Below are 15,819 nucleotides of genomic sequence, written 5' to 3' on the forward strand. Positions count from 1 at the left end.
TGTGTGTGTGTGTGTGTGTGTGTGTGTGTGTGTGTGTGTGTGCGCGAGTGCGCTCACTGAGCAAGTGCTCTGCCACTGCACTGCACTGCTGGCTCTCTTCCCTGCAGTTGCTGTGACTTAGGATGCTATGTGAAGAAAGAGCAGCCTACTGCCAGAGGAGGGTACCAACACACAAGGCCAGCACAGTCCATAGCAAAGGTCTGCAGGTTCTCATCCTGTTCCCTTACTGAACACATCTTTGGTGGAATTTTGGCAGCAGCCTAATCAGGGGAAGGTTTAGGTTCTCTCCTGCCTTACAAAGACACTAGCCTTATGAGATAAGGGAAAAAAAGATAAGACAAACAATAAGGGAAAAGAGCTAAAGAGCTTATCCAGTCAGGATGGAAACAGATGTGTGTTTGTGGTGTGTGTGTGTGTGTGTGTGTGTGTGTGTGTGTGTGTGTGTGTAGGGGGGAGGCTGGTGTGTTCCTAAGACACCTTGGTCACAGTAGCATCCTCCTTAACCTCAGGGGACTGACTCAACAGGAGGTGAAGTCCCACCTGCTTTTAAATTTCTCAGTCTTGGTTTTCCTCGGCGATTCTATTAAAGCCAAGAGGAAATCACTTAATCATTTTTGCATGTAACAGTGTGTGTTCTAAATGTGACTAGAGTCTTTCATGTGGAGCCACTGAGAACTGTTACACTAACACATTTATGCACATTAGATTTGATCAAGAAAGCAGACACAACCATTACTCTTCCTTTAGAGGAAGAAACTGACATTCGGAGAGAGACACAACAACACACCCGGGCTTCTAAGTACTGGGGCCAACATCAGAACCCTGATGCTACTGATTTGGGGGCCTAGGGCTTGCACGTGCTAATAAGTGCTTCCCCACTGAGCTCATCTTCCAAACTTTAAAGCCCGTTTCCCTTTCCCCACAAGGTCTTTTCTTTTTAGCTATGGCTCCCCCATTGTCTACTATGCAATCACAGGTGCTAAATGCCTTTTGTCCCCCACTAGAATTAAAAACTGTAAAGGCAGTGTCTTTGGCTGCTGGCTGTAACTCAGCTCCTAGAATGGTGCCTAGCACATAGCAGATACCTGACCGTGTCTGTCGATGACTTGAACTGGCTCCCCATCCTGCTAGATCAGAACCAGACCCTGACCGCAGGGCCTCTCTACACTGAGACCTCCATTCCATACCTACCATTATTTGGCTCTGCGCAAAGCTCTTGGCAGAAGATGAGGATGAGGAATAAGAAGAAGGAGGCCTGGAGCTGCATGGTGTCTACCAGCAGTGGCCCAGCCTGGGGCTGTCTTATTTAGAGAGACAAGAGACTAAGAGGAGGGGCTGACCCCAAACCTTGCTCACTCACCCCTAACTGCTGGTGCACACCAGGCTGCCTTCTTCTGGAACAGTCCAGTCTTTTTCCTCCCGGACATATCTGATCTGGCCTCCAAAGCCAACCCACCACTGTTTCAGTACAGAAGCCCCTGGAACAGGGACGGAACAGCAGTTACTACTGACTGTGTGCCTCTGTGTTCCCAAGCACCACACAGAATACACTTCCCACACTGTTTGTCTATGAAGTTTACACAGAAGCCCAGGAGGGTTTGGACATGATGGGAGGGTGTCAACAAGGGGGTCCAAGCCTTGGAAACTTGGTCCCCAAGGTGGCACTGTAGAGAGATGGTTGAATCTTGAAGAGGTGGAACTCAGTGCAAGGTACTCTGGAGGTGCTGTTCTTGAAGGAGACTAATGTTCTTGTGAGACCCCATTTAGTTCTCCTGAGAGTGAACTGTTTAAAAAGAGGGAGCCATGGGGCTCAGCAGTTAAGAGCATAGACTGTTTTTGTTGTTGTTGTTGTTGTTTAAGTTTTTATTTTTATGCGAATGAGTGTTTTCACTGCACATATGCTTGTAGCCCATGCCTGCCTGGTACCCACAGAAGCCGGAGGCAGGTACTGGATCCCCTAGGGCCGGAGTTACAGATGGCTGCAGACTGCCATGTGGGTGCTGGGAACTGAACCTAGAGCCTCTGGAAGAACAGCTAGTGCTTTTGACCACTGAGTCATCTCTCCTGCCTCCATGAGTGTACACTGTTCTGGCAGAGGACCTGACTTGGGTTCGTAGCCTCCAAGCTGGGCAGTCCACATTTTCTGTAACTCCAGCTCTGAAAGATTCCAACACCTCCGGCCTCTGTGGGCTCCTGGAGACACATGAACAGCCCCCGACCTCACACACTTCAAAGTAAAATAAACCCTTGAAAATACCAAACCCAAGCTTCTCTGACTTTCTATCTTGCTATATGTTCTCTTTCTTTTCCAAATACCCCTTGCATAATGTCACCATCCATCCTGTGACAGTTGATTGGAGTGGGGGTGGGGGTGGGGTTCTCATTGGAAGTTAAGCTGATGGGCCACCTCCTCTTGGGCTTTCACCCTCTTACAATTTTTTTTTTTTCTAAACTAAGTAAACCTCTTCTTAAAATAAGGTATCCAGTCTCAGGCATTTTGTTATAGCAACAGAAAATATGCAGAAGCACTCCATGAAGCAAGAAGGTTTAAACTACTGTGACCACAGTCATGTGGAGGGCAAGTTTCAGAGCCGTGGCTGTGTCTCTAGTCTGTTCAGTTCTGGTGATTCATGCCAGGCATTTAATAAAGAGATCTTTCTCAAGTCTCTTACACTGAGCCTGATTTACTGTCAGAAGCTGTCTGCACAGCTTCCAGGGAATTATGGGAACTACACACACTTGGGCTAAAAGTTAGGAACTGTCACCTGGTTAGAAAAGGAGCAGATTAAGTGTATTTAAGCAGAAATAACAAAAGCTCAGAATAAGAACAAGGTGTGATTTATGCAATCCCGGTACCTGGTAGTTGGGGCAGGAAGATCACAAGTTCAAGGTCATTCTTGGCTAAGTTGTAGGTCAAAGGTCAGTCTGGGTGATATCAAACCCTGTTGATTTCTTTTTTAAAAGAAAGAAAGATTCCAGACCCCACATGTTTACTTTTTAAAATCAGTATATCCTTTTGTAAAACAAATGTTTATTTTATTATTTTTAATTTTGTGTATATGCATGTCCACATGTACATGTGGACATGAACATGGGTGTCTGTGTAGGCTAGAGCCATTGTTCCCCTGGAGTTACACGTGATTGTGAGACTCCAACCTGAAGGCTGGGAACAGAACTCAGGTCCTGTGTGAAAGCTGTGCATGCTCTTCACTGCAGAGCCCTCCTCTTGCTCCTAAATTTTAGGGACAATGCCTTTTCGGGTCTTTGCCCATTTTTCTTTCCTTTTGTTTCCTTTGATTTGTGGCACGGGCAATTAAATCCAGGTCTCTTGCATTCTGCCGCCTGAATTATATTCTCAGCCATGTCTTTTGCAATTTTTTTTTACTGTATTATTTTTGTGTTATTGAATTTCAGGAGTTCTTAATATATCATAATAGTAGCTACTATTGATACAAGTTATTATCTTTATTTGTTTTGGGGGTAGGGTCTCACTGTATAAAACAGGCTGGTCTAGAACTCTAAGTTCTGCCTACTGCTGCCTCCCGAGTGCTGTGGTCAAAGGTAGGCACCACTATGTCTGGCTATGATTTTATTATTTACTTATTTATTTTTTTCATTTATTATTTTATTATTTGTTATATATGAATATTTTAATTTAATTTAAGTAACAAATATTTTATTACTTATTTTTATTTATTGCTGAGTCAGGGTATTACTGTGTGGCCTTGGCTGGCCCAGAACTTGCTCTGTAGACCAGGCTGACCTCAAACTCACAGAGTTTGTTCTGGCTGCTTCTGCCTCTTGAGTACTGGGACTCAAAGTCTATTCCACTACACCTGGCTATTTATTTATTTACCCTGGATACTTTTACACCCATAAGGATTAGTTTTTTAATTAGAGAATGTTATGTTTGCTATGAATCTTTTGCCTGTGCATTTGTCTGGGCATCATGTTTATACTCGGTACCTGAAGAGACCAGAAGAGTGCATTGGATGGAACTGGAGTTACAGACAGTTGTGAGCTGCCAATGTGGGTGCTGGGGATTGAACCTAGGTCCTCTGCAAGAGTAGCAAGTGCTCTTAACCACTGAGCCATCTCTTCAGCTCCTGGTGTCTTTATTTTTGGAGAATAGTTACTCTGAATTCAGCATTATTATTTATTAGCCTTTTCCTCTTTAATCGATTTGACTATATATTCTAATACTTTCTGATAAGCTTTTGTTTCTGATGAAAATGGAGACATTAGTTCTTCCCAAATCTTTATCATGACAATGATTTTAAATGTAATTTTCTTTATATACAGTGATTCATGAAGCTTCGTGGATCTTATTTAAAATTAATTAGTAATTCTTCCATCCATACATTTTTTTAATCCATCACTAGCCCATCCACTTATTAATTTATTATTAATTACTTTATAATCAATTAATTTCAACAGTATCTTTCCTGGCTGTTGTGGAACTTGATCTGTAGAGCAGGGTGAACTTAAACTCTGAAATCCACCTGTCCCTGCCTTCTGAGGGCTGGGATTAATACAGCCAGTCTAGATTAAAGAATGCATTCATCTTGATTAGGAGGTTGAGAGAAGTAGACAATTCTCCCAAGCCTTGAATCAAGTGGATCTGAGGGTATCACACTTATGATCTCTTCATGCCCTTTTATCACTGAATTAGAAATAGCACTTACTGTGTGTTCATTTTACCTGATAAAGTAATGCACTACTGCAGACAATAAGGAAGAAATCAGTGGCAAAAGAAAGAGAAATTGTGCATCTGGAAATCACAGTGAATTGTATATGATGAACTCTAAGTTAGTCAGCATTTAACAGGAAAGACAGATATGAAGGGTGGGTCTTCAGAGCAAAAGTTAGTAGAAAAAGTCAGGAATGAGCCAAAGTATAAATGTTATTAATTAAAAGGGATGTGCTCTGTACTTGATAAAATTTACTTAGAGCATATCAGAGTAGGGTGTTGTAGCATGTATTAATAACCACAGCACTCAGTTGGTGAGATGTGGGCTGGGGGATTCAGAGGGTATGAGGACAGCCTAGGCTGCACAGAGAATTTTAAAACAGTTTGAGCTAGATAGTGAGATTCTTTTTTTTTTTTTTTTTTTTTTGGTTTTTTGAGACACAGTTGCTCTGTATAGCCCTGGCTGTCCTGGAACTCACTCTGTAGACCAGGCTGGCCTCAAACTCAAAAATTCACCTGTCTCTGCCTCCCAAGTGCTGCCACCACTGCCTGGCTTGTAGTGAGATTCTTATAAAAAAAATTCAAAATATGACAGTATCTGAGATGGGAGAGTTTGACTGATCACCTGCACTGAGTACTTATCTCCTCTTAGCTGCAAGGGAGCCTGGAACAGAGAATATGCTGAGTACTTATCTCTTCCTAGCTGCAAGGGAGGCTGGGAGAATGAATGTGCTGAGTACTTATTTCCTCTTAGCTGCAATGGATGCTGGGAGAGTGAATGGGCTGAGTACTTACCTACTGTCTCTCAGCAACAAGTTCATCTTTTCTGTGGTATTGTGAATGGGACTCTGCACGTTAGATATCCGTACACTGGCTTTTTCTGGCATCCTTCAAACCTGCTTCCCTGTTTTTCCCTAGATACCATCTCTAGATAGGCATACATTTCTACCCAGTAATCAAAAAATCATTAGTGTTCTCAGAGGTCTGAGACCAGCCACAACACATTCTAGAAGACAGAGTATAGGTATACATATCCCATGGTCTATTCCTCCATGAGTGTCAGCTTCAGTTGTACTTAATAATCCCCATGCTTCTAAACCTAGAAGTAAGAAAGCCTCAACTTCCTCTTCCCCCTCCTCCTACCCTCCAACACTCATGAAACTATAAATGCCATGTTTAACTTTTTTTTGTGTGTGTGTTATTTGCTCATTTTCTATGTGTGCATGGTATGTGTGTGCCACACATACTTGAGTGTTATTAAGTGCTCTTGCATACAGTCCATGGTACCAGGGCATCCTACCTTGTTTGAGACAGGGTTTCTTGAATTTACTCCTGTGCACACCAATCTAGTTGGCCTACAAACCTCCAGGAATTCTCCCATTTCCACTTCCCATCTTTCTCAAGGAGTACTATAATTTCAGATATGTGTTGTTGTGCCCGACTTTATATGGATTCTGGGGATTTGAAGTGAGCTATCTTTATCTCTCCAGCCCTATTGTTTCTGTGTTCTTCACTAGATCCTGACAAATATAGACTAAGAGTCTGGCTTTTTCAGCCCAACAGAAATGGTGGTTTTTGATTCTAAGCAAGAATCCTCCAGTAGAGAATTCTTCGACATGCTGAATAGTAAAAGCAAACTAACAAATAGTTCTAAAATCACCTGTATTTCCACGGCTGCAGGATTTGGCAATACCCAACCACTCTTGAGTTCAGGGTTTTAGCTCCTTTTGCTATGACATGCTACCATGTGATCTTAAACAAGGTCATTCTTTACTAGAAGTTTGCATTTATGCACACATAGAAACAAAAGAAGAGCGGCGAAGTAACCCCAGATGCTCCCTGTTTGCAAATTACCCAAGCTCCCCCATGCACTTCTGGTTCTGGAGGTAGATCCGAGGGGAACATCAGGAGAGAAAGATGAGGGGACCTGCACCTGGGAAACAACCAAAGACTGTTTTTCTGAGGTGTCTACTGGGATCTAATGAGGGAGTAATAAAGAGAAGAAGGTCACTGGGTTCCACTGAGGTCCTGAGGTTCTCTGTGCACTGCCCCGAAAGCTCCAAGTTCATTGCGAACAGATGTTATCAGTGCACAGGACACACTAGCCACTTCTAAGGTTCCCCTGGCTGCAGGGGCAGGGACAGTTTGTTCCAGTCATTCATGTATGTCAAACGTTATCAGGGCTGAAGGGTGTAAAGATTCTGAGTGGTAAGTGTTTATCAGATCTGGCAACAGTCCTTCAGAAGTGGAAATATGATTTGACATTATTAGCCAATCACTTTCCCATTATGGATGAGAAACAGGCCCTGAGAAGGGGATCCCTCCACACGATTCTGTCCCAGCTAGGATGGATACTATGGTGAACTAGGGTGTTTCTAGGGGCAACAATGAGGTTTAAATTTGGGGCTTCTGAGTCTCACACGTGTGCCTTCTCCACACAGTACAAACCCATCGTAGCTTCTGGATTGTAAGGATGCTCAGAGCTGATGTAGGCTTCCTAGGAGAACTGAACACGTAGAGCTGAGAACAAAGAGGCAAACACAGCAGTGCTACACAGCCAGTAATGTTTCCTGGGCCATGGCCACCACACCACATCACTGTGACACAGCCTACTTCTCCCACCCACCTCAGTGATTTGATAGTTCCTCTAATTTCTTCTGTACTATCTTTTTTTAATTTATTTTTAATATGTGTGTTTCTTTCTTGTATGTCTGTGCACAATGTGTATGCAGTGTCCGAGAAAGCCAGAAGAAGTCGTTGATCTACTGGATCAGAGCTACAGATGCTGTGACTCACTATATAGGTGCTGGGAATTGAACACAGACTCTCTGGAAGAATTTGTGAGTGTGTGCCTGAATAAGTGTGTACATGGGTGTGAGTGTGTGTGTGTGTATGTGTGTGTAAGTGTATGTGTGTACTACGTAAGTGTGTGTGTATGTGCTTGTATGTGTGTGTGAATGGTGTGTGAGTGTATGTGTGTGTGAGAGAGTGAGTGTGTGTGTAAGTGTATGTGTGTACTATGTAAGTGTATGTGTGTGAGTGTGCTTGTATGTGTGTGTGAATGGTGTGTGAGTGTATGTGTGTGTGAGTGAGAGTGAGTGAGTGGTGTGTGTATGTGAGAGAAATGGTGTGTGAGAGAGTGTGTGTGCGTGTGAGAGAGGGGAAGAGGGAGGGAGGGAGGGAGGGAGGGAGAGAGAGAGAGAGAGAGAGAGAGAGAGAGAGAGAGAGAGAGAGAGAGAGAGAGAGAGAGAGAATATATTCATATTCATGTCTGCCACAGTGGACTTGTGGATCGGAGAGCAGCATGTTGGAATCAATTCTCTCCTTCCACCTCCCTGAAGCAAGGTCGCACTGTTTCTGCTTCTCTGTGCTCTTCAGCCCAGCTGGCCCATGAGCTTCTGAGTGACTCCTGTGTTCACTCCCTTCTCACCACAGGAGTGCTTGCAATACAGATGTGTGCTACCACATCTGGCATCTTATGTGTTCTGTGGGTCAAACTGCGCTGGTCATTCTGCGGCACATGCTCAGCCCCCAAGCCATCCAACCAGTGTTGATTATTTTAAAAGAATGCCCGATTTTCTAACACTTGCAGCAAACTTTATTTCGATGGAAACTATTTGGGCTTCACTGTAAATGTTTTCTAACAGGTGTATTAAAATATCATTCACATGAAAATGGCACAAATGCAAGGTGCATTTGGAACGTATACATATTGTCACCTCCTGAGTCATCAACACGTCCCTCACTTTACACAGCACTCTCTGCTTTTGGTGAGATTTATGCTCTTAGTAAATTTCAAGGATAAAATACTATTATAAACTATAGTTACAATATTGTATATTAGAACTCTAGCATTCACATATTTTGCACAACCCAAACTTTGTTCACCAACATCTCTCTGGAAATCATCTCTGCTCTGTTGTAAGTGTGACAGTTGTGCTCCAGGTCCCACACAGAGTGGGAACATGAAGAATTTGTCTTTCCCGGTCTGGCTTGTTTCAGTGAGTATTTCCTTTTTTTTGTCAAGGCTGAGGAACACCCCATCCCTCCACCGCCACCGCCCTAGTGTGCACGCCCATTTGTCTGTGGATGGACGTTTAGATATACATCTGCAGTGGTCATGGGTTACCAATCTCTCAGGAATCCGTTTAGCTCATTCAAAAGATGCCAATCCTCTCAAGGTGTCTTTTGTACGTGCGGTGAGCTAGGAGTCCATTTCCTTTCTTTGACTACTGGACACTTGTTGGTTTTCTGTGTACAAGCTGTTGAAGATAGGAGCTTCTCTCTATTGTGTGTCCTTGACACTCGGCCAAAGAGCAGCTGTCTGTAAAGCTGTGGTTTTAGCTCTCTGTTGTCGTCCTTTAGTTGGTATCCGACTCATGTAAACAACGCTATGATACTGATTTTGCTTATTATGTTTTGGAATAAAAGTTAAAGTCAAGAGATGAGATACTGTCACCTCCTCCTTCTTCCTAGAGATGGCTTTGGGTATTTAAAGTCTTTTATGGATCTGTATGAATTTTAGGAAGCTTCTTTCCATTAAAATGCTTTTATTGTGTGGCATGTATAGATGGTTGAAAGTAGTTTGGACACTTTGACAATATGAATTCTTTTCATTTATGAACCTAGGATATTCTTCATATAGCAGTTTGTTTTTTTAAAATTTTCTTCATCAATACTTAGTGACTTTTGGTATACACAAATTTTACCCTTTGGCTGCTTTGAAGAACTATGGGTTTTTTTGTTTGTTTTTTTTTGTTTTTTCTGTTACAGACGAAATATGATCATTTTCTAAATTTCTATGTTGTGTAATTTTATTAGTATGTGAAATCACCACAGACTTTTAGATATTCAATTTTTACTCCGAAACTTTAATGAATATACTCTTTGTATCTCTCTCTCTCTCTTTCTGTATATGTATATGTGTGTGTGTAATCCTTAGAGCTTGTCTCTATATAGTAACATGCAAATATGCATATAGAGGGACATGAACATATGTGAAAATCTGCATACACAGGACAATGGACAGATGTGAACATCTGCACACAAAGGGCTGTGAAGATGGGGAAACCTGCATGCAGAGGGCTCTGAACAGACGTGAACACCTGCAGACAACAGATGAGTTATTCAGACTCTGAGACATCAGAACTCACAGGGTCCTTTATTAGGAGGAACTAGATTTGGAATAAATTGGAGCTCTGAAAGTTGAGGTGATGAGAGTCCCAGACTGAGAAGGGGTCAAATGTCGAAGGTCATGACATTTGAAGAGAAGCTGNGGTTGGGGGAAGGGAATAAGCAAATTCTAGGGTTCTGGTTTGGGAACAGCCAAAGTCTCAGTGGCTAAGACTTGGCCACTGGCAGCCAATCCGGAGCATGCGTTGGGTTCACGGGAAGAAAGCCTCAGANTAGGAGCCAAGACCTGGNGCTTCCTNCAGCTCCTCCTTATCATATCCAGGAAGACATTTCTGCAAGACACAAGGATACGGATGGGCATGCTTGGCTTCAGTCACCTTAGGACACAGATCTTTCAGCTAATGGAAAGGGGCGTGGGATCCTCTCCACAGCCTCTGGCAAGCAGGGAAGCCAGAAGAGGTGTGAGTGCTGGGCTCAGCGTGACCACGCCTTCTGATTGCCACTGTATACCTGTTGCTTCAGTGTGGTGAGCATGGCGGGCCTCGTGCTCCTCCTCTGAGTTGCTCTGGGTGCTCCCCACTCCTGTTGACTTTGCACTCCTGTGACTCACCTCAGATGTGCAGGTTCCCTCTTCCTACTGCTTCCCTGCCGTTCCCTCCACCCCAGGTCCTTCCTTTCCACCTCCTAGACTGCCCCGGTCTGGGAAAGGACCAGTGCTCAAATCTCGATTTGGAATTGGTGAACATGGCTGTGAGGGGATCTTTACCACTTACGTTTCTTTTTGCAGACAACGGTGCAGATACCTTCAGATGGGAAGTTGTTAGGGTTCCCTTGACAACCACCATAGATGAATTCGGTACAGAGGTCAGTTTCTTGGTCATACCACCAGCGTGGGAGGTAGGCCAAGCAGGGACCAGGGTCCTGGGGCAGACTGCATACATCTGTGGGGAAATCACAGGAAACAGATATTTGGATGCCTGTATCCCTAAGGGACAACCTCACCCCTTACATTGCTCTGTTTAGCTCAGAGCTGTGCTCCCAGTTCCAAGAGAACTGTGACAGGTCACTTGAACCGCTTTGGTCTTGGTTTTCTCATCAGCAGGATGGGAACACGAAGTACCACCTTGCTTGTTGCATCCTTGCAAACTCGTGCCTGAAAGTTGCCATGGCCTCCCATCTGCATGTCCTCCTGTCTGCATGTCTGTGGGTTAAAATGGTGTCGCTAATCCTGCCCAGGACTGCCCGCACCACACAGCAGGCGAGCATCTGACTCAGACTCTCGGGCACCACACATGTCACTGCATACCAAGGAAGAGCCAGCTCTGGGTCCCCCGGCTGCTTGGAGGCCAGGGATGGCAGGTTCTCACTCTTGGGCACTGCAGATGCACTGGATGCCATGGAAGAGCTGAGAACAGAGTGGGGGTCTGCAGGGCTGGTTCTGGCCCGGGTATGAAGGGAAAAGGGCGGGGGTTGGGGGAGAGCTGTGGCTGGTTCCCCAGGGGAAGAGAGTGCCCAAGGCTTGCTCGGCAGTGACTTGGTTTGACGGTGATCTTGGCTGAGAAATGAAGAGTGTCCTCCCTCCTGCCTGAGATTAGGTGCAGCTCTTTTTTTGTTTTGTTTTCTTTTGAGACAGTGTTTTTGGTATAGCCCTGACTGTCCTGGAACTCACTCTGAAGACACAGCTCTTTAGAGGAAGACCTGGTCCATTGCTCCAGCACAGCGGACCCTGATAAGAAGAGGCAGTCCATGGTTTTAAGGCATTTATTGTCATGGCCGAGAGTTGTGATGAATGAAATCATACCTCCTTTCTCAGGGCAGGCCTGAGGTTAAATACCTTTTTCAGGGAGGAGTGTCTGGGAAGGGGAGCTAAGAGGGTAGTAGAGGCAGAGAAAGGCAGAAAGAGGGAGAGAGTAGAGAAGTAGAGGCCAGCCATGACCATGTGGAGAGAGGGGGAAAGGGAATGCAGAGAGAGGGGGAGCAAGAGGGCGAGAGAGAGAGAGAGAGAGAGGCAAGAGTAAGAGAGGGAGAGGAGGGGGCAAGCAGCCCCTTTTATAGTGGGCCAGGCCTACCTGGCTGTTGCCATGTAACTGTGGGGAGGAGCATACTTGGCTGTCACCAGGTAACTGTTAGGGTGGAGTCCAGACAGAATACCAGGGGCTTAAGGTGTTGCCCTACATGACTGATAGCCATAGAATTATGGAAAGCTGAGGCCTAGTGTCAGGAGCCTGGTGCCTGGGAGTGTGACAAACACCTTCCATTCCTTGCAAGAACACCAGCTGGGGCTCCAGGGTTTAAACCTAACTAAACCAGAAAACAGGCTGCCTTTCACGGTCTTACACATGCCCTCCCATCTCCATGTCCTCCTGTCTGCAGGTCCTCCCATCTCCATGTCCTCACACCTGCTCAATGCCTGAGCTGCCCTTGCTAACAAGGCACACTGCTATTTATTCTTCAAAGCTCTTTCCATAGCCAGCCATGGTGGCATCTGTCTGACATGCCAGCACTTGGGAGGCTGAGGCAGGAGGACTGCAGTAATTTCAAGGCTGCCCTGAGCTATGTGGAAGCTCCTCCAATATCAAAACATTCCCAGGTGTCAATGCCTTTCTGATGCTTCCCAGGTCCACTCTACTCCATGATTTTCATGCGTGCTTTTTAATGTCTGGAATGTAGCTTTATCCTGAGTTTGTTCATTTTTTCTGATTGCTTCAGAACATGACGTCTTACCCTGGCACAGCAGTCCTGAACTTTTCATTTGAACGATTGTTTCAGGAACATTGAAAGAAAGAAAGAAAGATCCCATACTTAAGCATTTAGTGGACAGCTGATTTCCACACCATTAAATACCACGGCAAGCCTACACGTTTAGCTATTAAAGTTCTGGTCATGAAGTTTAGTGTTCCCACATGCCAAGAGTTTATCTTGGGACAGACCTCTTAATGCTCTCTTTATGCAGATGGGGAACACGGGCTTGGAGAGGTAAAGTGACTCTCCTGATGTCACAGCTGGTGAGGGAGTTAAATGCTGGTGACCTGGCAGGTATACTGGTGCACACTTAGAATACCAGACAGCAGGAGGCTGACAAGGTTGAGGTCAGCCTGGCTTCCAGGTGATTCCCTCATTCAACAACCAGAACCCAAGCAGACCACAGCCAGCGGTTGGCTCACAGGCAGGATCAAGGACAGTCCCCCAAGTTCCCTTCTTCATCCAGCTTCACCCTCTCCACTTGCCAGCATTTCCAGTCCTGATCCTGTCTCCTAACCCAGGGCCTTCCCATGAGCACTTGCTGGTGTCTATCAAGCTGTCCCTCCCCACATCTGCTTGCACACTACCCATCCTTCAGTTTCCAAGGCCTGTATGCCTTTCCCATGAAAAGCTGTCCTGCCCAAGGTGAGCAGGTGGAGCCCTCAAGGGTGTCATGAGCACCCCAAGTATTTGCTGGGTGGTAACATTGGGGGAGTGATTTTGATGGTCTTTTGTAGGACTCAAATATGTGACAGAGAGAACAGAGTATAGGAGGCCAGAAGTGATAGAGAGGACAGAGGCCTAGACAGACAAGCCAGGAGACCCCACACCTGTCCCATGTCACACCCACACCTGTCCCATGTTATACCCACACCTGTCCCATGTTACACATACACCTGCCCCATGCTACACCCATACCTGCCCATGTTATACCTGCACCTGCCCCATGTTACACACACACCTGCCCCATGTTACACACATACCTGCCCCATGTTACACACACACCTGTCCCATGTTACACACACACACCTACCTCATGTTATACACCCACACCTGCCTCATGTCACACCCACACCTGCTCCATGTTATACCCACACCTGTCCCATGTTATGCACACACCTGCCAAATGTTATGCACACACCTGCCCCATGTTACACACACACACCTGCCCCATGTGACACACATACCTGCCCCATGTTACACACACCTATCTCATGCTGTCCTATAGACACACTGTTGGTCTTTTATAAGTCTTATAGCCTCTGAGTATCTCAGAACAGCACCACAGAGCAGCCAAGGGATCGCATGCCCCAGTACCTACATCCATGTTAGGAAGGAAAACTGAGGTTCAGAGAGGAAACACACCACCAATCCCATCGTTTGCAGAGCTAGAGGAACACCCTTACAGCACAGGTGACAGGAATCCCCGTCCAGCACCTATAAGAGTTGCATTAAGTAGACAATGCCAGGAGTATATTTGAGAAGCACTAGATTTCAGTCACTCAGGAGAGGCACGGGACAATGTGAGGGCAGGACCACGGCTCTCAGGGACCAGAGAGCTACCTTGTCTGAGGTCCATGCATTTCTTCCCACAGCTGAATAGGCAGCACCTCTTCTTGTTTGGACACTGTCGGTGCCTTGTACACTCATTTCTTTCTTCAACCTCACACTTCACTCTGACTCTTGGACATGTTCCTATGGGAGGAGAAGATGTGGTCCCATGAGGGGTTGAAGGAGACATTATTCTTCCTTCCCAGTCCCAGGGCACCCCTGCAGAGTTCAAGAAGCTTGTTTGTCCCTCAGCTGTCACTAGGAGGAGGCAACCCTCAGCAGCTCAGGGTTTTCACAACCCTGGCCACACCTTCAACTGTAATAACTCAGCATCTAATCTCAGGGCCTTCTCTATATAAGATTTTCCAGGGAGAGGCCCAGCCCTTTAGAACTACCCTGAGCTTTACCCTTGGTTGGCCCCCATTGCTCTCACTGTTTGCCGAGATTGTCGTTATGAAGGTTAATGTGACAGAGTTTGAAAAGCCTTGGTCACGCAAGGTCCCGGGGTTAAATGAACAGTGGGTCATACTGATGAAGTACTTCCAGGGCACTTGGCCATTCTCCTCGCTCCTCACTCCTCACTACACAATTATGAGTGGGCCTGGACCATGTTGCACACACAGAACAGAGGACCCAGAGCACGGGGAGGCTCCATGGACTCGTGCAGAGCCACACAGCTCCCGAGTGGTCCCAGTATTTGAACCTGTCACCTGACCTCCTAAGCATCCACTTTCCACCACTGCCTTCAGTGTTCAGAATCTCCGTGCATCATTACGCTAAGGGACTCCTGGGGCTGCTCTTTAGCACACAGGGAAGGTCCTTTGTGACACAGGAAAGCTTTGGGGAGCTGCAGTGGGTAGGTTTGGGAGCTGGTGGGGTGGTGCTAGGAAGAAGCTGGGCCTGCAGTGGAAATCCCTTTGGCTAGTTAATCCCCGGGTCCATTTAATGCACACTAGCCCCAGCACTTCCATGAAAAATTTTTTATAATGGTGGGGAGTTAACCCCCACAGACTGATGAGCTGTGTCCAGCCAGGCCATCTTTCCAGAACACGGGGAAACACTGACTCCAAACATCACCCACCAGGGTCAGGGGCTGAGGGAAGGGAGATATGTCAGCTGCAGCGTGTTTGGTTCTCTAACCCCATCGAGTTTCTTCTCTCCGTGCTAAGAACTGGACCCAGTACTTACTGACAAAGAACGCTTCTGCCAGCTTGGGTTCCTGGATGCTCCACAGGAAGATGAAGGGAACCAGGAATGGCAGAAGCCCCCAGAGTCTCATTTTGGGAAGCAGTAGCCTGTTTGGAGGCATTAAACCAGGAGGAGTTTGTCAGTGGCTCCAGCCTCTGCTGTGTGTCCCTACAGTCCAGGAAGCATCTCTGGACAGGAGCCAGTACGTTCCCTCCCCAGAGGCTATCAGTGGACTAGCTGTACCCGCAGTGCAAACTGTGGGAGTAAGGAATCTGACATGCTGGTCTGGGCCTCTGAAAGCTGAGAGTTTCTGGCTACTAAGGGGACTTCTAGAATCTTTTCAAAAGTTATATGAATTCCAGAATCTTATTTTTCCCAGGGGTAAATTGGAGACTGGAAGTTTTCTGGGTTGCTTTTTATATTTATTTATTTATTTATTTATTTTGGTTTTTCAAGACAAGGTTTCTCTGTATAGCCCTGGCTGTCCTGGAACTCACTTTGTAGACCAGGCTGGC

The 15,819-nt window shown here is 45.8% G+C and overlaps 2 protein-coding genes across 2 annotated transcripts in view; both read right to left on the minus strand.

Annotated features, from left to right (window-relative positions):
• Spint3 (serine peptidase inhibitor, Kunitz type 3) overlaps positions 1-1,320 on the minus strand; it is a 3,443-nt gene extending 2,123 nt beyond the window's left edge. Inside the window, exon 1 of the mRNA XM_021191971.1 lies at positions 1,192-1,320. Coding sequence (XP_021047630.1) covers positions 1,192-1,267 — 76 coding nt within the window. The 5' untranslated portion in view covers positions 1,268-1,320. The remainder of the gene's footprint in view (positions 1-1,191) is intronic.
• Positions 1,321-9,832: 8,512 nt separating this feature from the next.
• On the minus strand, positions 9,833-15,486 carry LOC110319096 (WAP four-disulfide core domain protein 6A). The gene is made up of 4 exons (XM_021194522.1): positions 15,305-15,486; positions 14,129-14,260; positions 10,597-10,764; positions 9,833-10,155 (listed from the first exon to the last, which is right to left on the minus strand). The coding sequence occupies exons 1-4, from the start codon at positions 15,423-15,425 to the stop codon at positions 10,136-10,138; spliced, it is 441 nt and encodes a 146-aa protein (XP_021050181.1). The 5' UTR covers positions 15,426-15,486; the 3' UTR covers positions 9,833-10,135.
• Positions 15,487-15,819: the final 333 nt, after the last annotated feature.

The sequence above is a fragment of the Mus pahari genome, chromosome 3 (assembly GCF_900095145.1).
Source record: "Mus pahari chromosome 3, PAHARI_EIJ_v1.1, whole genome shotgun sequence".
Classification (NCBI taxonomy): domain Eukaryota; kingdom Metazoa; phylum Chordata; class Mammalia; order Rodentia; family Muridae; genus Mus; species Mus pahari.

Bases quoted from the DNA above. Each gene is read 5' to 3' on its own strand.
- LOC110319096 (XM_021194522.1), bottom strand. From the start codon at position 15,425: ATGCCTCCAAACAGGCTACTGCTTCCCAAAATGAGACTCTGGGGGCTT. The intron at 14,261-15,304 runs GTAAGTACTGGG...CTCCTCCCATAG, and splicing joins GGCAGAAGCGTTCTTTGTCA to GAACATGTCCAAGAGTCAGA. The intron at 10,156-10,596 runs GTAAGTGGTAAA...TGTGTCTTGCAG, and splicing joins CGTTGTCTGCAAAAAGAAAC to AAATGTCTTCCTGGATATGA.